Below are 25,154 nucleotides of genomic sequence, written 5' to 3'. Positions count from 1 at the left end.
TGTGTGTGTGTGTGTGTGTGTGTGTGTTTCTGAAGCTCTCCTGTAAACCAGTAGGACTGGGCTTTACTGAGGGAGGAACACAATCTCTTGTCCTCGCTCTCTCTGGTATGATGCCTGTTTCTGCTCTAAGAATCTCAACTCCATTTCTGCCCCTAAGTATGCTAGTAGCCACATGACCTCCCTGAAACAGCCCAGGCCATACACCATACCAAGGTTTTCAGCGATTCGATTTCGGCTCATCTCCAAAGCTTCCTGTCTGAGCTGCAATGCATGCTGGGCGATCTCATCACTGGCTACGTTGGAAGTCATGATGAAGATGGCATCCTTGCAGTCAATGGTCTTCCCCTTGCCATCGGTCAGGCGGCCCTGGTGAGGAGGAGGGATGGTAATGTTTAAGAAGCTGGCAGCTGGGCAAGCTCCACCAGACAGCTGTTTCCCAATGCTCTGTGCTGTTGCCCCTCACTCTAAGCTATCTGGGCATGGGACTCATGTCCTAACAACAATGGCTTCACTGACTGATGCCACCAAACACACTTCCTTTGGAGGCCTATGCTGGGCTGGGACTCGTTGAGCCTTGTCATGATCCTGGTCTAGAGGGTCAGTGAGACCAGAAAACAATGACAATGATGAAGGGAAGCCTGGGTTGCCCGCTGCACCCGTGCAGGGTAGGATGTCTTAGAGGATGATTATGAGGAATAGAAGCTGTCACTGTGAAGCGCTTTATGAAAGCACGCTGGGCAAATGGTCAGACAGCTGTTATTCCTGTGGCCTAGGATAGCTTGTAAAGTCAGACAGCACTCACTTGTACATCTTTTTTTTTTTTTTATTATTTTGAGCTAGGTCTTACTCTGTAGCTGGGAGTGTCCTGGAACTATGCAGACTGGGCTGGCCACAAACTCACAAAGACCAACTTGCTTCTGCCTCCCAAGTGCTGGGATTCAAGGCTTATACCACTATGCCCAGATTTTTTTTCCTTTTCTTGATATTTAGTATTATACCATGCAGGTACGGGTGCCTGTAGAGGTAAAGGAACGGTACCATATCCTCTGGAGATTAGTAATAGGAGTTGTAAGACACATGACATGGCTGCTAGGCTTGAACTGTAAGAAGCACTTTTAACCACTGAGCCATTGTCTCCTAGCTTGCTTTTTATCTGTCTGTCTGTCTGTCTATCTATCTATCTGTCTGTCTGTCTGTCTGCCTGTCCGTCTGTCTGTCTGTCTGTCTGTCCGTCTGTCCGTCCGTCCACCCACCCATCCATCTATCTACCTATGCACACGCCTATTTATTTTCTGAGCCAGGGTCTCATGTAGGCCAGTCTAGCTTCATACTTATTGTGTAACTCTTGAACTTTAGATCATCCTGCCTCCTCTTCCTTAGTGCTGGGATTATAGGTGTGTGCTACCATGTCCAGCCTATCTATCTTTAGAGCCATTCTTCATCCTGGCAAAGAGGGGTCATGGCAAGGTTCCTTTTTTAAACACTTTAGGATGTTTTCTTGGAACACTGAGTGATACTGAGGAAGCATCCTTTCTGGAGACAGGAACAGAAGAATGAGAAAAGAAACAGCAGAAACAAAAGAGCAAGTGCAGTGCTCTGAAAGTAACCAGGCCAAGGGGGAACACCCCTGGGCATACAGCAAGCCTCAAGGGCATCTGTGCATGACAATGGACACATGTGACAGTGTTGAGCAGGGTCTCACTGACAGGAATCAATAGACTGGCAGGTGCACACAGGCAGGGTACCACTCTGTCACCATAGTGCCTCCTCCATCCATCTCCAGAATGGAACAGCCCTGGGTAGAGGCTCGTGTCTGGTCTCGGTGTCCAGCACTCACTGGCTGACTGCTTGGACCTTTCCAATCACAGAGAACTCAAGGTCAGAGACTAGCTGCATGTTCATAGTCTTATAGCTAGAATACAAGACAACAGAGACAAGCTGACCCCAGAGCTACGCCTTGCCCTCTGCACCAGGCTAGAGAGCATCCCAAGGGTGCCTCATTATACCTGGCTTTCCTTCTAGGCCAAACATAATTTGTATCCTTTATTCTTTACTCCTAGCTAGAGGTAGGAGAGATGGAGAGGGAGAGAATCCCTGCCTGGGGTTGTCTGAGTTAAGTCAGAGCTAGAGAACATGGCCTGGGGGACAGATCACTGAACCACGGTGGGTTTCTGCCCCAGTTTAAGCCTGTCACCATGCTTATGTCAAACTTATGTTCCCCTTGCCTGATGACCCCAGGCTCAGTCAGGGCGTGTCTTTGCCTCTAAAGTCCATGAACTGACAAGCACTGGAGTGCTAGCATGGTTCCAGGCTTCTTTTGCTTAGCCCTTGGCCTAGGCCTTCAAGAAAGCATTAATTCCAAGGGGGCGTGGCACCCCACATCTTGGAGTTGGTTACCCTGCTGTCCCTGGTTTGGGGTGGGAAAAGGGAAGAAGATTCTGCTCTTGAGCTGTTAACCCCCAGCTCTTTGCTTTGCTAACTGGCTCTAACACAACCAAATCAGTGGGGGGAAAGCTTGAACTTGGGGTTAAGTCTGGGTGCTCATATGACATGACCCAAGCATGCGCACACTGTACTTTGTGTGTTCCACACTGGCCTTCTGAGCTAATTCCTGAGGGTTGGGTTCATACATTGCTGTCCTGGACAGAGCAATAATCTAGCAGCAATTGCAGTGTGAGACCAAAGCTCTGTTCATAACTGGGCCTCAGGATGGTCCACCAAGGGCCAGGGGAACAGGTATACTGCACAACTGATCCCAAGGGCGACTTTTAACATTCACATCTCAGTTTTCTTGGACAATTAAGATATCCCAAAGACAGAACTGTCCTTGTCAGTTATCTTGGCTGGGATGCAAATCTCACCCTTGGCTTATGAGCTACCTATCAGCCCTGCCTGTACTTAGGGTTAGAATCCTGTGAGTCTTTGAAGGGAAGAAGAGAGGATAGCGCCCGAGGGACCAGGCTTTTTCTGGGACTTCTACTGGAGATGACCCAGTGTTCATGGTACTTTGGTGACAGCTAGAGAGTTTTTGATTTTCTCCATGCAGGATTGGGAGGTCAGGCCTGGCAGGGTCCAGGGACTTCTGTCACCCCACACTCTGGATCACGTGCCCTTCTAACTGCATTTGTTACTCCCCCCACTTCCTCAGGGGCCCTGTTCACTAGCTCATCGGTAACACACAAGGACAAACATGTGAGCTACACTCTGTGGATTGCCTGTCACTGTGGTGATTCCTCCTTGAACCTTTGATCTATGCTGGGCTTGCCGGCTAATCCCTCACTGCTTCTGGGCCACAGAATCCTGTTTACATTGACAGGGGACATTCCTTTGGAAGCTTCAGCCTTTGTGCTGAAGGAATCATGAATTGTGACTTTGGCCAGACTATTCCTAAATATTCCTAAATATTCCTAAATTGGAGCATCTCTGGGCTGGTCCATAGACATCACATTCTCAGCACTGCCCCAGGGGTCCCCTTCCTCTCTGTCTGCATCTCTGCTTGGCCTGCAGATTTCCTGGCTTTAGCTCACGGCTCGGCCACTTGATTATTCAGGCTAGACATTGGTGCCAATACCTTTCTCCTCAAAGATGTCTAGGCTCATGAAATTTGCTTTGGACCAGGCTGCTGCAGCTACAGATGGGTTCTTCAGCTGACTCTTCACTGGGTCTCCTCCTGTGAGGGCCCTCCTTTGCATACCTGCCTTCAGGGTCTTTGTAAAGTGAAAATCTGACACTGCTGCTTAAAGGTCTTCCAAATATTCCTTATCCCCTGTAGGATAAATCTATATTCTTTGTCTGCTTTAAATATTATTTGGGGTGTGTGTGTGTGTGTGTGTGTGTGTGTGACTAAGGATGGAACCTGGGACCATAGCATGCTCTGAGCTCTCTCCCTAGCCATCTCATCTGTACTGCTCTGCTCTCACTTTCTGAATGGCAGCCCTGGTAAAGAGCTGTAGACCCTGGAGCCTTGGCGCTGTCAGCGTTCTTCTTCCAGCCTGTGTCTGCCTCAGAAACACATGGCAGACAGTGCACATCTTTAAACCCAGCACTGTGGAGACAGAAGCAGCTGGGTTTCTGAGTTTGAGGCTAGCCTGGTCTACAGACAGTTCTAGAACAGCCAGGGCTATACAGAGAAGCCCTGTCTCAAAAATCAAAGCAAAGCAAAGCAAACAAACAAACAAACAAACAGGTAAAATAAGATCTGCAGTTAGTCAGCTGAGCATTTTCCAGCCTGGGCTTGGGGAAGGCTGGAGCGAGTGCAGCGCCCAGAGCCCGTCCTAAGCAAGCATGAGTGCTTAATCTGACTAAGTAAACTCAGACTGCAGCTTTGGTCAGTGGGGTCAAGAGCTTCACAGACTAGCAGACTGGGCTGTGTGCTGCAGGAAGGAATTAGCATCAGCTTCCTAGAGGTCTCCAGTGGAATGGTGTGGCAGGACAGGGAGGCCACTGGTTGTCAGCAGCAGCTTTACTTTTCTTGGGGCCAAGGGGGACACCACAGGAATCTGTGGGAAGGCCACAAGCCAAACAGGCTGCCAGCTCACCTCCCTAAGCGGGGCTCTCCCTCAAGTACTTCCCTGCAGACTGGCCTCCTCTGGCCCTAGATGCCCCTGTAAGCTTTGGAATGGCCGGTAGTTTAAGCACCTTTAACTCAGTGTTCCTCTGAGGATGGGATGAATAGACACGTACGTTTCTTAGAATGGTGTGTGGTAGCACACAAAGTGCAAAACCTCCTATTCTTATCTCTCTGTGTTTCTACCTGCTTCCTAGTAGGCAGGGGCGGGTGTAGTCCACAGCTGAGCACTTGCATCTCCCCAAGAGGTCCCGACAGGGAGGCTCAGAACACATGCATGACTGAGTGGGAGCTCTGGAGGACAGGCCTTTCCTTCTGCAAGCCAGCTAACTGGGAAGATGGCAGCTAACTGGGGAAAAGGTAAAAAAAGAAAAAAAAAAACACTGGGCCTGCTGGGAAGGCTTGTAGCTGGTGGGGACATTTGGATCCTGTCACTTGGCATCTACATTTTTATTTGCTCTGGGAGAGCCTCTATGTGACATGGGAAGCAAAGCAAGTCCTCAATTTCCCAAAACTGGAGGAGACCAAGACAAAAGTGGGCCAAACCCCACCCGGCACCTGGCGCAGCTAGTGCAACTCTTAGAGAAGAGGTTCTCATGTCCACCCAGTTCTTGGTCCTCACATTCTTCTGGCAGGGCAGCGACTCTAGGCCAGCGACTTGAGGCTAAGTACCTCAGGTTCAAGGAGACAAGGTATAGAGCAGAACTGGCTCTGGGACCACGTGCATCCACACTCAACTCCTGTGTTTTACATTGAAGCTCTGCAGCTGTGCAGTTATCATTTCTACCTTCTCTGAACTTTGGCATTTTCCTTTCTTCCTGACTATCACAGTGACCAGCAATGATGTCTGATAAATCTTTTATTTTTTTGATTTTTATGAGCATTGGTATTTTGCCTGCATGTATGTCAGATCTTGGAGTTACAGACAGCTATGAGCTGCCTTGTGGGTGCTGGGAATTGAACCTGGGTCCTCTAGAAGAGCAGCCAGTGCCCTTAACTGCTGAACCATCTCTCCAGCCCCTTCTGTTAAATCTTTTTTTTTTTGTTTTTTCGAGACAGGGTTTCTCTGTGTAGCCCTGACTGTTCTGGAACTCACTTTGCAGACCAGGCTGGCCTCGAACTCAGAAATCAGCCTGCCTCTGCCTCCTGAGTGCTGGGATTAAAGGCGTGCGCCACAACGCCCGGCATTGTTAAATCTTTAATAGAGGTAGATATTAAATGGACAGAGAAAAGTGAGTTCTCATCTGTATCCCACCTGACCAGTGGAGGGACTGCCCAATTTGTCAGGGGATGGGCATTATGACCGCAGTAATACCATTTCACCAGTAATGATATAGTTTCCATTTAAAACAAGTTAGCGCAGACCAGTAGTGCTTGCAGTTAAGGGCACTGGCTGCTTGTCCAGAGGACCTAGGATTGATTTCTAGCACCCACATGGTAGTTACCATTTGTAACTCCAGCCCTGAGGGATCTGATGGCCTCTTCTGGTCTCTGTGGGAACCACACACATGGTACACAGACAGATAAACACGCAGGCCAAATATCATATACACAAAATGGTATGTCCTTCTTTGTCCCTGGAGGCCTTTGATGTCTAGAGACAGGCTTGCTAAGGTTAAAAAGCCAGTTAGGGAGCAGGGTTAGAAATAAGTTCTTGTCTCCCTCCTCGCCTGCCCCGCTGCACCTCTACACGGGCCTACAAGGCCAGGAAGTCTAGCTGCTTTCCTTTCAAGTGCCTGTTTTTATTTACCTCATCAAACAGCTGCAGCATGATGGTGAGCACATCTGGATGGGCCTTGTCCACCTCATCAAAGAGGACTACTGCATTTGGGCACTGTTTCAGTTTCTTGGTCAGCTGGCCACCCTCTTCATGGCCAATGTAGCCTGGTGGAGAACCGATAAACTTGGCTACCTGGTGGAAGGCAAGAACATGTTAGAAATGTCTGTTTGTGTTTTTAGCCTACAAATGGGGCCAGTGTGGGAAGATGGCTGCACACAGTTACTAAGAGGGCCAGTCTCATCACGAATAGTCAGGGAGCCTGCCATGATGGGAGAGCAGATGGATCAGTTCCTTTGGAAGTGTTGTGCAGAGCACATCAATGTGACCCTACTGTGGATCTACACCCCCTCTGCCCTCAGGACAGATCCCAGGGCTGTTGAAGAATTATTGGAAACCAAAGGTTCAAGTGACAAGTCATACAAAACCCCAAGTAGTGATGATTTCAAGCCCTCTGAGACACGCTTCCCCAAAGACTATCTCACCTCATGTCGCTCTTGGAACTCAGACATGTCGAGCCGGATAAAGCCCTGAATGGAAATAAAGTTTGTCAGTGTGAGACAGGAGGCAAGGGCAGGGCCCAGGCCAGACCTCTCAACTATCCTAGGCCTTCAGATGTGCCACATTATCAAACTCCACATTTTCCCTAGTCCTTGCCTTCTCTCACCCACTTTCCCACAGGATACTTTTATTTTTTACCTTAATAAGGCCAAATCACACCTGTGTCCTTATGAAAACATTTGGACTGTCCCTTCCTCCCAGCAGCTTTTACAGGACTTGTTATCACATTATCTACAGCTCCCACCCCACCCCCATTCCCAGAGGGTGTTCCATGTGTGCCCAGCACTGAAGCTTTTGTCCTCAAGAAGTGGCAGCTTGGTAGTTTGAGTGGAGCAAGCAGGCATGGCCAAGGTCAGCACCACCAGTAGGGATGGTGAGGACATGAAGGGAAGGTCTCCACAGTGCTCCTCAACTGTGCAAGGCTATGGCAAGCGTATGTCCCCTTGATTCATCTTTATAGCTAGCTCACAGCTATCATTTTACATTTTTCTTAATTTTCTTAAAATGTAAATCTGTGATGAGCCTGTAGGTCTTCTTTCTCTACCATGGTCATGCGGATGATTGTCCAGAAAGCCCTTTAGGGAGAAGGCCACAGTTAGTGCCAGGGAAAAAGGCACTGGTGTGTGTGATTTAACACAGGCAGAGAAGCCCTTCTCAGTCATGGGTTCCTGAAGCTATGAGGGCATCTTGGCTATCAAAAAATTCTGTTTTTCTCTCTTTACTAAGCTCTAGGTAGAATGCATAAGCACTGCTGCTCCCAATAGGTGAGGCTGACATGGTACCACATGTGACCACAATGGTATTTTAGCCAGGCTACATTTCAAGCAGCCACACAATGAAGGAGACTATGTTGTCTGCCCTGTCATTGCACAGGGACAGGCTGGAGGGATGAGTTAGTCCAGAAGTCAGGTGACAGGACCCAGTTCTTCCACTGACTGTGTGGCTTTAGCCCTCAAACCAGTATCTCCCTGTGCAACACCAGGCTCTTGGTCTGAAGAAAGACCTAAGCCACTAGGTAGGAAAGACATTAGAAAGGCTGTTAGTGAGGCTGTATGGTAGGCAATGGTGCTCTCAGTTAGTGGGCATAAGCAGCACTTCCAAGAGAGTCTCTCAGCAGCTCATTCAAAAAAGTTTCTGGAAAGGAACAGGACAACTGTAGGAAAGCTCAGACTGCTAACCAGAGGTAGCAAAAATCTGGAAGAGTCACAGACACATGTCTGGTAACAGTGGACATCTGCTGTGCTTACGACATGCCTTGCAATGTTCTGAGGAAGCTATTAAATGGCGTAGAGTGAGCACAGCCTGTGGTAAGTGGAGATGAAGAAACAAACCCCACAATGTAGTATCTTGCTCAGGGCTTTGCTGATAAGCTTTTGGTCATGATAAGCACTGCCTTTCATTTTCCCTGTCAATAGCTAGGTTCTCAGTGGTCTTCATTTGAAAGGTTCACAGGTTTGTGCTCAGAAGGGACTGTCATAGGACCCAGAGGGTATAGAGCAGTGCTTTCTTATGACAAGTGACCTCACCACAGTTATTCTAGAGTCTATTCTAGAGTCTTGTTAAGCAGCTTGGACAAGTTTTTGGGCTTGATATTCTTGGTTGGAATCTTTTTGGTTTCATATGACTTTAATTTGGTTATATACAAAGAGAAAACAGAAACTATGATCACATCCAACATGCCCTGAGTGTGCATTATGGGTAATATGTAATACTAGGAGTAATGGAGTTTACCATTTTATACCATTGTCTTAGTAATCCAGTGGGAGAGCAGCATTATAGAACCTACTACTTAGGAAATGGGTGAAAATAGAGTCTCAATTCCACACAGAAGGAGATTCAAATAATTACTCTTAATCTGCCACTATAGTGCCACTAAAACTTGAAAATCTTTTGGGCTCCAGTACTTGGCCTTATGATGATGTCACAGAACAAAAGGTTCTTTCTCAAGGATTACTAAAGCTGACGAGAGTTAGCAAGGCTGTCCAGTGGGGGAATAGTACAGAAGCTGAGGGGAAGAAACCCAGTAAGTTCACAAATGGGTCTGGGAAGAAACTGTGCAGCTACCCATAATGCCTTGTGAGGCGGTGAGCATCACTGTCTCTTCACAACTGTGATCAAGGGTCAGAGAGGCAGACCCAAACCGGCCCCGGCACAGGGAACGAAGTTCCCACTTGTGATGAGCCTGTGTGACACTGGACTCACACCTAACACTTTCTGCACTTTACTGACTGTCCTGGAGGTGTCAGGAACACTGGCTCGTCAGCTTAACAGTCCAAGGTTCTCTTGGATTCTGACGGCTTGCTTCAACCATGAGTGTCCCATGGCTAGGCAATGTCTACGGAAACATACTCTATAATGGTTGGCCCAGGGGGTGGGACCGATAAGGGGCTTTATAGAAGAATCAATCACACATTATTTAGTAAGTAAGTGTTTTCTGGGGGCCAGTTATGCATCTCATCTTCCTCTGTGAAACAGACGAGTCAACGTATTTCTAATTTTACCCCTTGAACAGCTGAGAATAATGGTACTGAGAGAAAAGTGGAAGGCTACATAGACTCTGGGCTCACGCCTCCTCCTAACAAATGACCTTGGACAAGCCTCCTGTGACTCTAGGGCTTCAGCTCCCTCAACTAAAAAGCAGATGAAGTCAGCACTGTTCCTCATAGGATCAAGGAAGACGTTCAGCAGGAGGGCACTGCCGGGACAGGCTAAGGAGAGATAGTGTCTATGACAGTGTGTGAGAGCCTGAGTAAGCCAATGCTCACAACCTCAGGAGAGGGACTGGAGAGCTCTTCCCTGAGGCAGGAAAGCTGATTTTTTTGTGTGTGGGGAAGGACCTACTTTAGGGCCAGGAGAAAACAGAACTGGAACTCCATGGCTCTCGGGCTTGGGGCCCCATAGCACATTGGCACTCAGCAGATTCAGGAAGGAGCGGGTGCTACTTGTCTTGTGGAGGAGGTGTGTACTGATCTCCATCCCACCCTTGAGACACCCTCTGGTGGTGGGGGTTTCTGTCCCCATTTAGATGTACCAACTAAAAGGTACCCGCATCAACAGTCTTTCTACAGCAGAGAGTCAGCAGACACTCTCCTCCCACATCCACTGTGTATGAAGACATATTAAGACAGCATGGATAAGGAGATTATAATTTGTAATTAAATATTAACCTTTCTGACAGTATTAAAATTAAACCACTCAGAATTCTTCATCCCTAATCAGGTGGTTCCTGCCCGTAACTGCATCTTTCCTAATAGTCTTGCTAGTTTATGGCCCTTTCCAGAGTGCTAATTGTTTCAATCGCTGCCAACCTGATGAATTGTCTAAAGCCGCTATTTCGGTTGGAGCATATTAGCATGCCACACACCTCTTCTTGCCTGCTTGCCTGCCTGTCTAGTGGGTCTGGAGTGGGTCTGGCAGAGGTTGCACACAGCTGCTGGCAGACACAGGTAAGTTTAAGAGTTTTCTGCCAGTTGCTCCATAGCAGGGCTCAGGCATCCTGGGCTACTTTGTTTCCATGGATCCAAGGATCCTCAGGGAGGTGGCAAGGGAACAGGAACAAGGTGATAGGAGTTCAGGACTCTGCCCCTGGGCAATTTAGCTGGCAGGGCCTAAGCAGCCTTTCCATGCCTCTGGCGGTGGGGGTGGGGAAGTGGGGAGGTGGCCATGAAACCAGGCAAGGCACTGGAGTCTTAGGCAACCTCCAGGGGCAAATGGGGGAACTTAACCTTAACGATGGGGAGGCACTTAGCTTTAACTGAGTATTTTGTAGGTCACCAAGGACTGCTTTCTCAAAGGCACCTCCTGTCACCCAAGGCCTTTAAAAGCACGTGTGGATAAACATAGCTGGGGAGACTGCAAGGCTCTGGGCTCGGTGAGAGGCAGAGTGGAAGCCTAGGTGGGGAAGCATGACACCACGCCTACTTGTTTCTCCAGAAGCCGAGGTTCCCGGTAGCACAGCCCCACCCCATTGGGATACCTAGCTAGCCTGAGCTCCTGCAGAGCCCCCAATAAACACTGTATTAGCTATGAGTACATCCAGCAAGATGCCTGCCAAGGACAGGGTGCTCAGCAATGTGCGGACGAATCTCATCTAGTTCTCCCAAGAGCCCTGATTCAGGCAGGCTAAAGATGATCATTGCTATTTCACAGCTGAAGAAACTGAGGCATGAAAAAGTTAATTCTTAGAGCAATCTCTGGCTAGAGCAGAGGCCCAGGTTTTTGACCATCTGCCGCTTAGGCTTCAGGACAAGCATGAAGGGCTTACAGACGATCCTGGTCCCAATTCCTTACCTTTTTGGCATCTTTGTGCATATACTTTGCTGTCTGCTTGGCCAGCTCGGTTTTTCCTAGGAATAAGGTAGATGAGATAGGTCAGACCAGCTGACAATCTGTGGAGTAAAAGGACACTGGGGACAGCTATGGTGGTGCTCATCCCAGCAACTGGGAGGCAGAGGCAGGAGGATTTATTACATAGTGAGTTCCATAACAGTCAGGGCTATGTAAAGAGACCTTGTCTCAAAACAATTAAAACAACACTAGGATGTATGGACACTGATGAGCACTCCCTTTATGGATAGGAACCTGAGGTCCAGAAATTTCCAAGGTGAAGCTGAAGCAACAATCACAGTGCACTTCCAGCTTCCTGTGATGAAGCCAAGGACTTTCTCTGTAGCCGCACTCTAGGAGTGGAGGCAGGCAGTAGTGCTTGTAACCCAACTCATTCTTTGAAATTTAGCACAAACTTCATCTCTTCTAGGAGTGCCCTGACTTCCCGAGTCTCCTGAAGGTAGGCTGTTCTGAGTACAGCTGGTGTGTCAGAAAGTAAAGGCGGTTCTTTCCTCAGAGGTGAGCCTATGGGTGTACAGGGTAACATGGGACATGACTAAGAAGCCCGGGTCTGATTTCTTAGTGACTCTGTGATCTAGGGCAGCTGTTTCTGGAGCTGTCAGGCCCAGGCCAGATGCTTCTCTAGCTCTGCTTCCCCAGTGGCTGATCTGCCCATGATTACCTATTCCAGACGATCCCAAGAAGAGGAAGACTAGAGGGTGCTCCTCATCGTACCAGCCATTCTCCTTCCTCCGGATCGCTACAGCCAAACACACAACATGGGATGGGGAGGGAGACAGATAAATCAATGACACAAAAGGCAGGATAATTATCACTAAGTATACAATATGTTTTACTGCTCTGCGCCCACTCAAAGTCCTCACTACCATTAGTGCTGCCTAATCTGATTAGCTGGCAAGGCCCCTAGAGACACCTAATCAGGTTAGCATGGATTTGGAAAGCTGCCCAGAGCAGATTTCGGATAAAGTTTTCCAGGATGAGCACTCAGCGTTGCCAGGGAAACCAAAAGGCGGGTGGATGGTGAATGGAGGTGAGGGGGGTGGGGGACTGGTGAAGGAGAATCTGAGAGGGACATTAACTCTCTCTGGCCACCCCTCTACTCACCTGGGAAACTAGCAGAGAATGACGCCGTGATACCCAGGGGCCCGGGGAGGCGTGAGAGGTGTACTCTTTCCCACTTGGGGAAACCAAGGTCTGTTCTGATGTGTGGTTTAAGAAACAGAACAGAGCCAAAAGCATTTTCTGGAAGCCCATCAAGGGCAGTGTACAGCCTGGGCTCTGTCTCCTCTATGGCTCTGGAGGGCTGGGGGTGAGGAGAGGGCAGATCTGTACTAGGTTTCTTGAGGCTCTTCTTTACGAAGTAAGTGGTCAAGGGCTATGCATGAAGGTGAAGATATCCAGTCTCAGCTACAGAGTGGATGAGGCAGAATCATGAGAAGAGTCACACATTGGACACCCTGGATACTAGGTACAGCGAGAAGTCACTAACTGTATTTAAGACCCACAGAAACACTGAGGGGAAAGTGTTTGTAACTCCATCATCTGGAACAGGAAACAGGCAACAGACAGAGAGACTTGCTAAGTTATATAGTTGGTAGATGGTATGTAAGGGTGGCTTCTTTCCCAAAACTTACCTTTACAAAACACAAAACAAGCAAACAACCCCCCAAACCAACCAACCAACCAACCCCCCCCCCAAACCAACTAACCAAACCCCCAAACCAACCAACCCAACCAAACCCCCAAACCAACCAAACCAACCCCCCCCCCCCCAAATACAGCTGCTTTAAGAAGTGAGTGCCAATTTGGGTGGCACTAATGGAAACACAGTGGTTAGAAGCAGGAAGAGGACAGAGCACTGTGCAATGTCAGGGTCTGTCTGCAGATGGAACAGTGTGTCTGGTCTGGTCCCCAGAGTGTCACAGGACAGTAAGAAGGATATATGTCAGAGAACAAGGCCTGGAAACAAACTTAATGGAGGAGTCAACAGTTCTAGGGATTGTCTGCCAATCTGGAGGAGGCAAGCTCCCAAATGTTATGCTGTTGGGCTTCAAAGCAGCCACAGGAAAGATGACAGATCACAGGGCTGACAATCTGGAGAGGTGGCAGGCCCAAAGTGGTGGGAGAGGAACTAACATAAGGGATAGGTAGGAGCAGGCTGAGCCTGGGCCACCCATGCCTGCTTTCTTCCTCACCTTTTAGAAACAGATGGAAACAGTGCAAGCTCAAGAACAGACCAGCCACCTGTGCTGCCAGGAGTTGCTTCCTAAGAAGAACTTGGGGAAATGGCCTGATTCTCTCCTGGGCTGAAATCTGGATCTTCTTTAACTAACTAGCTGGGGTTCTCTGAAAGGGCTGGTTAGGAGGGACACTCAGAGCCCTCATAGGCCTGAACACAGGGATAAAGGAGGAAACTCCAAGCGTTTGCCAATGGAAACAAGGAGTTAGGGGTGAGAGTATTTGGGAACGGTACAAGTAGTAAGTTTTGGCAGAAGGTAAGACTTGGTGGTTGCTATGTATAACCAAATGTGTATGTGCACAGGCAGGGCCAACAGAGGCTGAGCGGAGAAGAGCCATATTCTTCCAAAGAGATGAAAATCGATGTTGAGAACAGAGGAAGCCTGAAGCAGGCTTAGGCTTTGATATCTGGAAAGGCAGACGAACCCAGCATCACTCGGATAGGTGGAATGGCCCCTCAGGCAGGGTATCATGGTTTTGAGGTTCTGCTCTTGGCTGTTCTTTTGGGGTAGTGTCCTAGCCCACTGAGAGCTGCACATAGCTGGGCTGTGCAGCACAAAAAATACACCATGGAGAATGTGGAATTGAATTACGCCTGGGGCCATCTTTCCCCTTCCTTTCTAATAATGCACCTGGGAAAGAGCTCTTTATAATGCCAGGCAGACTCCACTGCACAGCTGTCCCTGGTCAATTCTGCCAGACCCAGGGCAGGAGTCTGGGGTGGGCCTGCTCTGGGGTCCCTGCAAAACAGGCGAAATGCCAACCATTAAACAATTATAACTCTGGATATTTCTAATAATATCTGAAGAGAAAAACGGCCAAGCAGATGGAGTCCGACAGAATGAAAAATGAAGGCAGCTAGGAAAACCTGGGGAAGGCGAGCCCCAGGGTGTGTGGCTGGTCAGGGCTGAAGACTGAGGCTGGGGAGCCTGGAGAGTCCTGTCAGTCCAGGGTAAAGGTTAGGCCAGATGGAGGCTGGAGGGGGCCCACATGCATGTGGCTATAAGTTCTGATGCTCTTACTGCGGCTCAGCAAATGTGCAACTTACTTTCCTAGCACTTCATAAAGAATCTCTGTCAGTAACGTCACAGTGCCTCATTATGGTTATAATTATAGTTATAGAAGGCAAGATGGGCAGGGAGCTTGATTCCTGTTTTATAGATGAGAATGTGTACGTAGACATTAGGAAACCTGCTCAGGTCCATAGGAACAGTCAGAAAAGCAGGGCTTTAATCCCACTGTGGCTGACCCCTGAGCCTACATTGTGTCGGGAGCATGGCAAAGGAGGGCAGCTCCAGAAGCCCTAATCCTGTCCTCACTACTGTCCTTGGCTCTCCAGTGTCAGGGGCCTTCTGCAAGTGCAGCTCAGCACCTCGCCCCCACAGATCCCTGCTCTGCAAGTTCCACCTCTGCTCTTCCGCTCCCACACGTTGCACTAGCACACATCTCGGTAGTCCCTCACCAGATGCTTTTTCTTGACCACGTCTGTTACTGTGAGACCACTGGGGAAAAAGGCTCTGTAGCAAGTCTTCATGATCAAGTCCATCAGAGCCCTGAGCCCATCAGCTCTCTGGTTACGTATTCGTTTATAGAGCAGTGTGGTGGGGAGGATGTCTTAAGAGGAGCTTGCTTAGAGTCTTGTCTTCTGCCACTTCCTCGTTGGTTAAGTAAAACACCTATTCCTTTTTAGTCTTGGTTTCTTTATTTCTAAAATGGACAGAGGTCCATGTACTGTCAGCTCCCCATGGAGACAGGGCAATGATTGGGATGAGAGTTATGGAAATCTGTGACAGCAATGACGGCACTCAGTGTCTGTCCATCTGCATTTCACATTTACATTTTTTAAAAATGTTTTTCAAGACAGGGTTTCTTGGGGAGCCCAGGCTGGTGGAACTCAGAAATCAGCTTTCCTCTGTCACCTGAGTGCTAGAATTAAAGGTGTGAGCCACCACTACTTGGTTCAGTGTCAGCTTTTAAAATATCTCCTTCAACAATGTAGTAATGCCAAGTGGTATGCAATGTCTGTTTCACACAGGAGGAAACTAGGAACCAGCCATGGGAAATCAATAAAGGGATTTCTTCTACCTGTGCCCTTATATGGGGCAGGGGGCTATAGGGTCTGGGCACTCTAATTTCTTACCGATTCCTGAGACTAGCCTCTCACTGGTTTAATGTTTGTTGACTAAATTAATTCTTTTTTTTAAAAGTGAAATACTACATTATCATTTTTTTCAAATCTTAAGAAATTATTATATGTAGGTCTTTTTAAAACCAGTTTTAAAAATCTATTTGGAATATTAAACATGATATAAGTAGAAAAGAAATATCTTATGAAGTCCTCTATGAAAGGAAATTGTGACACGTTCCTGATTAGACAGAAACTGTTCCATCTCCAAGGGAGAATACGCAGCGTAACTGGTAACTGTGGCTTCACAGATGGATTGGGTAGTGCTCCTTCTTGGCAGTGCTCCTTCTAATATTGGTGTTCTTGGGGTTGCACAAAGGCAGGCCGACATTGATCCCCCTTTACAGAGGACAGTGTCTAGGAGACAGTGCTGCAGGTCGTTTCTGTCCCTCTGGGGAACGGCTACTGCTGGTCTCTTCTGAGCCGCTGGGGAGCCTTCGGCATCTTCGCTGCAAACAAGCACTTGCAGCTGACTTGCCATGCACTGATGTAAGACTGTGCTCCCGATGGGTGGGTGTGCTGTGAGTATGCAGAACATTTGTACTGGATGCCGAAGCACGAGGTCTAACAGGGCATTCTGGGAAGGCCTTGGCATGTGAAGAAGCAGAGAGGGAGAAGAACCACCCCCTCTCAACCCAGAGCTCTGCTCCTGCCCAGCTGAGGCGCAGGGGCAGCCTGGGCTCACAGTTCCTGAGAAGTTCTTTGATTTTTAAATTTATTTTTACTTATGTGTGTATGCCATGCATGCAAGAAGCTGGAGGACATATGAGGGTGTCAGACCCTTGAAGCTGGAGTTATAGGCAGTGTGAGCCACCCAATGTGGGTGCTGAGATCTGAACTCAGGACCTCTGGAAGAGTAGCCAGTGGTCTTAAGTCACCTGTCCACAGCCCCTCTTGGTAAGTTCTAACGGTCTTATGTGAGAGGAATTTCAAAATAACGTAGTAATCTGGACACACAAGTATTCAATGCTGTGGCATCTCCAGGGGAACCAGCCGTGTGGAGCAATGCTTGAGGTTGAGAGTCACCCTTGTGTTAACTAGTAGTATCAAATGGGCTCTTGTAGCCAGATGGTGGGTGTGAACACCTTTAATCCCAGCACTCTGGAGGCAGAGACAGGTAGATCTCTGTGAGATCAAGGCCAGCCTGGTCTACAGAGTGAGTTCTAGGACAGCCAGGGCTACACAGAGAAATCCTGTATTGAAAAACAAAACATAAGAAAACAAAACAAAACAAAAAAAAAAAAACAAAAAACCTCATCCTTAGTGAGGTAACCCAATCACAAAAGAAGTCACTAGATATGCACTCACTGATAAGTGGATATTAGCCCAGAAACTTAGAATACCCAAGATACATTTTGCAAAACACAGGAAAACCAAGAAGGATGACCATCGTGTGGATACTTCATTCCTCCTTAGAATAAGGAACAAAATACCCATGAAAGGATATAGGTACAGAGACAAAATTTAGAGCTAAGATGAAAGGATGGACTATCCAGAGACTACCCCATCCGAGAATCCATCCCATCATCAGCCACCAAACCCAGATACTAATGCACATGCCAGCAAGATTCTGCTGAAGGGACCCTGATATAGCCGCCTCTTGTGAGGCTATGCCAGTGCCTGGCAAACACAGAAGTGGATGCTCACAGTCAGCTATTGGATGGAACACAGGGCCCCCAATGGAGGAGCTAGAGAAAGTACCCAAAGAGTTGTAGTGGGCTGCAACCCTGTAGGTGCAACAACAATATGAACTAACCAGTACCCCCTGAGCTCGTGTCTCTAGCTGCATATGTAGCAGAAGATGGCCTAATCGGCCATCATTGGGAAGAGAGGCCCCTTGGTCTTGTAAACTTTATATGACCCAGCACAGGGGAAGGCCAGGGCCAAGTAGTGGGAGTGGGTGGGTAGGGGAGCAGAGGTGGGGGGAGGGTATAGGAAACTTTCAGGATAGCATTTGAAATGTAAATATAGAAAATAATAATAAATAAATAAAAAAAAAGAAATATCAATAAAACAACAACAAAAAACTCAAAACCAAACCCAACCAACCAAACCACAACAAAAATATACACATCATACACACACACACACACACACACACACACTCACATACACAGAACAAAGAAAGAAAAAAGAAAAAAGGGCTGTCTTCATCTACCTTTGCACAGCTTTACTCAACCTTTGTACAGCTGGGGCCCAACCCTAGGAACATGAGTAGGAACATGACTAGTTAACATGAGTAGGAACATGACTAGTTAACATGAGTAGGAACATGACTAGTTAACATGAGTAGGTCCTGATCTCTGAGAGAGAATCACACAAACACAGCAGATACCAAACCACTCACATAATGAGAGGTGTTCACAAGAAGCCCAGGGAATGGGCCCGAGAATGGGAAGCTATTCTGGGAAGGGCATGTGGGCAGGCCCTGCTGCGGAAGTGCAGCGGAAGGATAGAGTTGTGTGAGGATAGAGTTGTGTGAGGATAGAGTTGTGTGAGGCAGGGCAGGGGATTCAGAGAGTCTGCTGGGACCGGGGGGAATGTCTGTGAGGCCCATGTCCGTACACAGACACAGTTCTCAAGCTCCCAGATATGTGCAGGCCGACCTATTGCCCATCCAGGAGATCAAAGGTGAAGGAATATGATGTAATTAATGACCTCACTAGAGTTGCCTTTCCAGTATCCTGTAAGCTACCAGCAGACAAGTTGCCATAGCACCTAAGTGAATTTTATAAACTGCTTCAATGGGGATAAAACAAACACGTCTGGCCTCTCATAACAAACTTCAAGTCCATTGCTCCTGAACTGGGTTAGGCAGTGTAGGGCTGGGGTCGAACCTTGTTACAGGAAGGCCTGGAGAACTATAGGCTGATAGGGTGGCAGTGGCAGACTCGGATAGGAAGGCAAAGGCAGGCTGCTGTGGTTGGTGTGAGTATAGTGAGCAGGGGCAGCGTTGCAGGCTGGCAGCCACCACAGCAGAAGGTCCTTTGTGCCATGTTAGGACAAGGACCATTCGAAGGGTTCAACAAGGGAGTAATATTAGATTTGTGCTTTCTTTTCTCTTTTAAAGATTTATTTATGTGCATTGGTCTTTTGCCTGTATGTAAGTTTGTGTGAGGGTGTCAGAGCCTCTCGAACTGGAGTTACAGACAGTTGTGAGCTGCCAAGGGGGGTGCCAGGAATTGAACTGGGGACCTCTGGAAGAGTAGCCAGTGCTCTTAACCACTGAGCCATCTCTCCAGCCCTAAGCTTGGGTTTTCTAAAGATCGCTGCCCCAGCAGGAACACTAAGGGAAGGAAAGGAGGCCACTGCATGGCCAGTATCTGGATGTCATTGTTGGTTCTGTCAGCTTGACAGGGTCTAGACTCACCTAGGTGACAAGACTCTGGCCATGCCTGTGTGAAAGATCATCTAGACTAGGTTAACTATAGTGGGAAGACCCACCTCATCTGGGTGGTACCATTTCATGGGCAAGGGTCCCAGACTCAATAAAAGGAGGAAGTGAGCTAATACCAGCATTAACTATTCTCTTTTCCAACTGCATGAAGGTCCTGTTACCAAGATCCCCTGCTATTGTGGACTCTATTCTTGAACTATGAGCCCAAATAAAACCTTTCTTCTTTACATTTGCTTCTTTTAAGATATTTTCTCGCAACAGTGAGGTAACTAAATAGTGTACAGGAAAAGGAAGACAGACCAGGTTTGAGAACCATAGAAGAGAATGACAGAACCTGGACTGTATGGGGTGAAAAGGAAGGATGGCAGAGCCAAGGAAATGTGCACTTTTCTGTCTAGGAGTCCTGTGACTGGAGGCCTAGTTCTGCACATGCTACCAGACAGCCTTTTTGAGGGAGTGGAACTTGTACTTGGCTCCCAGGAAGTCTGACAGCTTGGACTGACATCTTTCATCACTTGACCAAGACCAGCTCTGGGGTCTGGAAGGAGAAACTCACTTTCCAATACCCTTGTGATATGTAGGCTGGCCTGGTGGGTCACGTGACTAACAGGGGAGCGCGGCCATGGAGGTCTGGTTTGCGGGCTGGTGCTTTAGCTCCTCCATTTGTAAGGCAGTAACTGCGCCATTCTTGCTAGAAGCCCCGCAGCTGGGGATCACACTGATAAATTCACTGTATTACTTTGCACAAATCAATATCCCAGCACTTACCAGGGGTTGATGTGACCGAAATTGGTTTCAGCCAATTCGTGAGGGTAATAAATGGCCATTTATCAAATCAATTCATTCTGTAGCACTTCTCTGGCTGCCCATCCTCATGGTACCCATGGGGTGCCAGGCTCTGTCCCCTCTAGGTAGTCCCGAACACACATGCAACACTAGTTTGGAGCACCCAGAGAAGCCTGACACAGCCTCTAGACCCGCCCCACGCTGCTATGCCTGCTGGGGTGCTAGGGTACCGAGGTTCTGGGCATTGCCTGCTTACTGCAAGTTTAGACCTAGAAAGTGCCCTGTGCTTTGACTCGGCCACTAGGCTGCTCAGTCCTTCTTTTGGGGACCCAGAAGCTTTTGGGAGCTGGTCACAGGAATGAACACAACGCAGGACATTCTCCATGTGAACCCAGCTGCAGGTTCCTCAGCAAGGCAGATACACAACAAATGAAAGCAGAAAAAGGCACAGCCCTAGACAACGTGGACCCCCAAAGGCACTATTTTGTGTAGGGTCACTAGAGCCTTGGCAGGACCCATCTTTATACAATGGGGCAGGAGTGGGACTTCTGGCAGCCAGTTTACCTCTGACCCAAAGCAGAGCTTAGAAGACAGAAGAGGGCCTTTGAGGGAGGGGAGTTCCCAGGATGCTTATTCTGACAGTTGTTGGAGGCAGAGAGCAGCAATTGCAAGAGATGGGATGGCACTAAGCCAGGCGTCAGAGGTTAGCTCAGTGCTGGGGAACAGGCAAGCTGGGACTGGGTGCCCAGTTACAGGTGAAAGAAAATGGCTCTGGGCTTGACCTCAAAAGTACAGGGCCCAACCCAAGACAACATTTTGAGGATAGGGACTAGGTTGTGTGTTGTGTGGCACTGACAGGAAAACATGAGCTTCCAAGTCATTGGGTACTGATGTTGGTACCTTGATATAAAGGCAAGGAAGGCGATGACAAAGAAGCTGGGGTGGACAGAGGAAACGTAAAAACTATTTCTGGGAAGCTTTTTGGCTTCTGGGCTTAAGGGGCTGCTGAGAAGTGGAGGCCAGAGGTTAGGAGAATGCCTTTGGAAACAGGTATCTAAGAAACTGAGCCGTTCTGAGGGCAGCTGTAGTCCAGTCCAAGTGCATATGAGACTTCAACGAGTAGTATATTCTGTTAGGCCTTCAGCTGGAATTCCCACCTTGTAGGTGGCAGCTGGAGACCGATGTATATAACCAGAACCCAAGAGCATCCAGGTGCAGACTGAGCCCAAGTAGTGGCTCTTCCCAGCTTGTGCATGACTCTGACTTGTAGATGGGATGGCAGCTTTGGTCACTAAGTTCCATTCATGTGCTGAAAGTCAGGCCCTTAGTGAGGGGCTGGCTCATGAGCACTCATGCTCCATGAGGATGCTGGAGGTAAGACAGTCTGGTGAGCTGAGCAGACACTGGGGAGCATGCAATGGATGCAATGCTTAGGACTAGAGGGACCAGTCAGAAGGACTGCAAAGAGTTCAAAATAGAGGGTTTGAAACTCTGGCCGAGTGGCAGATAGCCTAAAGGGCCTGTTAAAAACATAAAAAATAGGTTCTGACTCTCCAGGAAGGTAAGTGAAGCCTAAAACTGTGGCCACTGGCCCAGAGAACATCCATGGAGTGACACTTGTCTCAAGGGGAGACCTCCTTAGACAACTGCTTCCCTGTCTCAAGTCACCCTGAAACAGGTCTGAGTGGGAGAACAAGGTGAGGCTCCTGCCTTCAGTGGCACCCACTGTACACATCTGTTTAAAGAGAGCTGCGCTTGGCAGGGGGCCCTAGAGGGGCAATAAGCCCTTCGCCAGTGGGGAAGAAGGCGTTTCTTGGGATGTTTTCTGTAAGATCCAGCCATGCAGCTATCGGCAAACTAGTCTCAAAGTTTGGGAGTGAGTGCCGGGCTGGCTGGGATGTAGAAACTGAAGTTCTGTTCTGGCTCAGCGCTCACCCCTCTGACCAGATGCAGAAGGCAGTGGTATTTGATGGTGCCCACCTCACAGCACTGCTCTAAGGACTAAAAGACCTAAAATATGCATGAGCTTAAGACAGTGGAGGCACTGTACTCACAGGCAGTACTCAGCAAACACTAACTCTGAATACAGAGTGCATCTCTCTGGCTGTGGGGCAGCAAGATGTGTATGTCACGACAGCAGCTGCCCCCGTCCCTCCTGACTGGCACTGAGGACAGGACTCACCAGCACCAACGGTGGCGATGGCACTCTCCTGGCCAATGATGTGCTCCTTTAGACGCTGCTCGAGTGGGAAGCGGCGCCGCTCCTCTGCCTCCCGCTTCCTCTGCTTCTCCATGTACTGAGGGAAAAAGAGCAACGGTTCAGGGATGCTGGCCTCAGCAGGACCATGGTTTAATCTGTTTCTCAGACGAGGGGAAAGCAGATGTTGGCACTCCGAGGGTCCTGCCCTGCCTTATGACCACTGGAGAGCTATTTCAGGTCATCCCTACCCCTCTGCTCAGGAGGAGCATGAGTGGCAGGGCCTTACCACAAATAGTTCTTGGGCAGAACCAACTACTGTCCTCATGGCTTGAGAGTGTTAAGTTTGCTAAATGTCTGAGTGCCCATCCAGACTCCAGAGTGCTTCCTATAGGCAAGCTCTAGCTGTTTCTGGCATGGACTCTGGCCTAGCAGCAGCATCTGGTATATGTAAAAATATAGACACAAAAAGGAGAGAATTAACAGCTAGACAGGGTGCTGTAGATGCACAGAAAGGGGAAGACCCACAAATACAGAAGGAATGCTTGGGTGGGGCTTTCCAAGACACCGGAGACTGTATGAAAATGGAGGATGGGTGATCATGTGGTTGGGGCTGTGGGTGAGCCTGATGAGGACATATTTACTGAGGCAAAAGCAGACAGATCCTGAACTGAGCAGCAGATGCCAGGCCTTCAGGTGGCTTTTCTCCCTAGGCCACAGTAACTTGGGCATCTTTCTTGGAAGAGAGCTGCCAAGGTAAGGCCCTGTCACAAAAGTTGTGTTTGCAGATTGTTCTTGCGGGCAGAGTGGATGAAAAATACCTGCTGCTTGGGTAGTGTTTTCCTGTTACAGTAGTGACCTTGACAGAAGTTAAAAAAAATAAATAGCAAACAATCCAATTTTGGCTGTTGCTATCAGTCTGTAACTGAAAGCTCCCATCAGTCCTCGGTTTCATATGGAGCAATAATTCGGCGCCAATCCCAGTGGAGTGACGCTTGCCGGCTGGAATCCAGAGTGTCACTGTGCAGCTCCCTCAGGCGCCACATACATCACCTGGCTCTGCCAACTCCAGCCATATATCTGCCTCTTCCTCCTCCCTGTCCACAAGCCCATTCAGCACTCAGGGGCTGGAAGGTGCTGACGACAAGTCTCTCTCTCTCTCTCTCTCTCTCTCTCTCTCTCTCTCTCTCTCACACACACACACACACACACACACACACATACTCTCATACACACTCACTGGGAATGGTGCCAACTTGTTGGACAGACCCTGAAGGAAACTAAAGTTGAAACTGGCTTGCCAGGGTTTCCTGGGCACATTTACACACTGCTATGTGCCAGGCACTGGACTCAGCACTTCATTCAATTTCTCAATTTTTAGAGTCACCTCCCATCTGAAGTTGGGCTCTTCTGGCTCATAGTGAATCAATTACATGGCAGAATGAACAAGTTTCTCTATAGACAGATATGAACTCCAATGACCTCATCCATTTAAGAGCTAGAGACTGAACTAGTAAGAACCTCCCAGGATCTTAGTTCCCTCCCCACAGCATGGAGACAGTGCTCATACCCACGCGGTAGGACGCTTGAGGAGGAAATGAGAGAAGCATCTGGCAGAGCCTGGCATGCAGGAAATGTGTGTTGGTAATAAGTGGTACTCAGGTGACTCAGATGTCTTTCAAGTGCCTACCTTTATGAAGTGCTGAGCATACTTCTCTCTCTTCATTTCCTTTTCCTTCCAGGAGTGGCAACTGAGCCTAGGGTCCTTGCTCATGCTAGGCAAGCACTTTAACCTTGAGCTATATGTCAGCCCTTGGATAAATACCACTTCCCACCAGTTGGATCTCTGTGAGTTCAAGGCTAGCCTGGTCTATGAGTGAGTTCCAGGACAGTCAGGGCTACACAGAAAAACTCTGTATCCACACACACACACACACACACACACATCAACTACTTCCCTTTACTCCATTTGGTATCCAATTGGCTGATCTGTTTTTTGGGGGTGGGATGGGGTAAAGTACAGAACTCCTTTTATTTAATTCGATCACAGGCAGAGATCCATAGACTAAAAGAGGAGGTATTATAGCTTGAGTGCCAGAGAAAGCCAGTAACCAAGTCCACTTGGATGCCCACTGCCTTGGAAACACCTCCTAAGGCGTCCTCCCTTGGCATCTCAGTCTGCAGGTGCTGACTTCACAGGGTCCATTTTCTGGAGATACCCTGACTTCTTGAGGCAGCCCTCTCTGGCCACCAGTTTTCCTTACATGGCATGAAATCCTGTCTCTGTAATATTTCCATCTATGGGGCCTCGGAGCACACACCTCTCCTCTTCTGCCAGGCAAAGCCTAAGGAGACTTTGTATTCCATTTTGTTGAGTGAGTATGACCATCATGGCCCTCCGAGTATTCTCCAGAAAACATTTCTTCTTCCTGTAACTCTTCTTTGGGGTCAAGATATTATGTAGCTTAGAGGTCTCATTAATTTCTTGGACAAAGGCAAGAGTTCCAATGAATATGACGTGAGCATTGGGGCAGAGTCTGAAGGAACTGGCTGGCTTTGGGAGCTTCCTGATGGTGTTGGGAAAGGTTCCATTAGAACTAATCTCTAGAACACAGCCAGATCCTCGCAATCCTCAAGTCTCAGTTATTTAATCAGAAAAATCTCTGAAACGGTATCGGATTCTGTTGGTAAAAATGTACAGGAGGGCTGGCAAGATGGGTCAACAGTTTAAAGTGCTTGCTTGCATTGTAGGTCTGAGAACCTGATTTCAACTCCCAGATCCTGTAGTTAGGGGAGAGCAGAGACTTCTGAAAGTTGTTCTTTGACTTCCATACACATGTGCATCATATACATATGTATCATACACACACATACTAGATATTAAATGAGGTCAAATGTAGTACTTTCTGCTGTTTTGCCAAGGTGTAGAAGAAATCATCTCTTAGTTTGTATTGTTTTACACTATTAGGGACTGACCACTGGGTCTTTTCCATACTGGGCATGAGTCACTTTTTAAAGCAAATGTCTTGAGTCCAGCTTTGTGGAAAGTAAGTCAGTAGGAAAAACCAAACCAAACCAAACCAAGCCAAGCCAAAAACT

The 25,154-nt window shown here is 48.3% G+C and overlaps 1 protein-coding gene across 1 annotated transcript in view; it reads right to left on the bottom strand.

Annotated features, from left to right (window-relative positions):
* The window catches only part of Clpb (ClpB homolog, mitochondrial AAA ATPase chaperonin), a 121,950-nt gene that overhangs the window by 2,273 nt on the left and 94,523 nt on the right, over positions 1-25,154 (bottom strand). The window contains exons 7-12 of the mRNA XM_021198136.1: positions 22,041-22,155; positions 11,914-11,991; positions 11,196-11,251; positions 6,830-6,874; positions 6,318-6,479; positions 210-366 (exon numbers count right to left, since the gene is read on the bottom strand). Coding sequence (XP_021053795.1) covers positions 210-366; positions 6,318-6,479; positions 6,830-6,874; positions 11,196-11,251; positions 11,914-11,991; positions 22,041-22,155 — 613 coding nt within the window. The remainder of the gene's footprint in view (positions 1-209; positions 367-6,317; positions 6,480-6,829; positions 6,875-11,195; positions 11,252-11,913; positions 11,992-22,040; positions 22,156-25,154) is intronic.

Source organism: Mus pahari, chromosome 1 (genome assembly GCF_900095145.1).
Source record: "Mus pahari chromosome 1, PAHARI_EIJ_v1.1, whole genome shotgun sequence".
NCBI classification, from domain to species: domain Eukaryota; kingdom Metazoa; phylum Chordata; class Mammalia; order Rodentia; family Muridae; genus Mus; species Mus pahari.
This window is presented reverse-complemented; position numbering and strand designations above follow the sequence as displayed.